The following is an 899-nucleotide window of genomic DNA, read 5'->3' as shown; positions in this document are numbered from 1 at the left end:
TTTCTCTCTCTCTCTCTCTCTCTCTCTCTCTCTCTCTCTCTCTCTCTCTCTCTCTCTCTGAGTTTTCTTCTGAACCCATTCTCCCTCCCCCAAAGAGGTACAGCTGAGGTTAAATTGTTGGGGAATATTATCTTAAGGTGTGTTGTTTTGTTTATGGTGCTTTAACTCTGTGAAGCTGTGATTCTTTGTCTGTCTAAAACGCCTGATGGTCTAGTAAAGAGCTGGACGGCCAATAGCGAGACAGGAGGAAGGACAGGCAGGGCTGGCAGGCAGAGAGGATAAATAGAAGGAGAACGGAGGAAGAGGTGGAGCAGGAGAATAAGGAGAGGAGGACATCAAGGGGTGAGTGCTGGGATAACAAGCACGAGCTACCACACCAAGTGTCTGAAGTGGCCTCCTGTGTCCCCTCTGCTCCTCTGTGACCCTCTCTTACCTGGTCCACATGATAGATGACTCCCGACTGTCCTCAGACCATATGCGGGCTGTCCAATCACCAACAGTCAGGAAGTTCTTTGGGTAGAAGGGGTTCCTCTGGAGGGCGTAGATGGGGCCATGGTGGCCTGAGAAGGTACAAACGATCTTCTCGGCTGATGTCTTGGCCTTGCGGTTGCAGGAGATAACGATGCCCTGCTCGGTGCCCACCATGAACTTGGTTGGCTGTGGAGGGGACAAACAAAAGACAAAGGTGTCATGAGACCTGGGCTCTAGGCTTGGACCCACGTGACCTGCTGTCTGTTTCAGCTCTGTTCAGGCTGAGTCCCATCCCGCTTCCCAGCCTCTTCGGGAATATTCCCGGCTTAATAAGGGCTTCCTTGGCTCATCGGGTCTCTAGAGGGTCATTAGGAGGCCCCTCCACAGGCATCAATGCACGAGAGAGAGAGAGAGAGAGAGAGAGAGAG

General features: G+C 52.3%; 1 protein-coding gene across 2 annotated transcripts in view; it reads right to left on the bottom strand.

Annotated features, from left to right (window-relative positions):
- Positions 1-899, bottom strand: part of Dnai2 (dynein axonemal intermediate chain 2) — a 37,007-nt gene that overhangs the window by 6,224 nt on the left and 29,884 nt on the right. For both annotated transcript variants that reach the window (XM_050140521.1, XM_050140522.1), the window contains exon 9: positions 434-657. In XM_050140521.1, the coding sequence (XP_049996478.1) occupies positions 434-657 (224 nt within the window). The remainder of the gene's footprint in view (positions 1-433; positions 658-899) is intronic.

This window comes from Alexandromys fortis, unplaced genomic scaffold (assembly GCF_014885135.2).
Source record: "Alexandromys fortis isolate MF-2015 unplaced genomic scaffold, M_Fortis_MF-2015_v1.1 scaffold_39, whole genome shotgun sequence".
Classification (NCBI taxonomy): Eukaryota; Metazoa; Chordata; class Mammalia; order Rodentia; family Cricetidae; genus Alexandromys; species Alexandromys fortis.
This window is presented reverse-complemented; position numbering and strand designations above follow the sequence as displayed.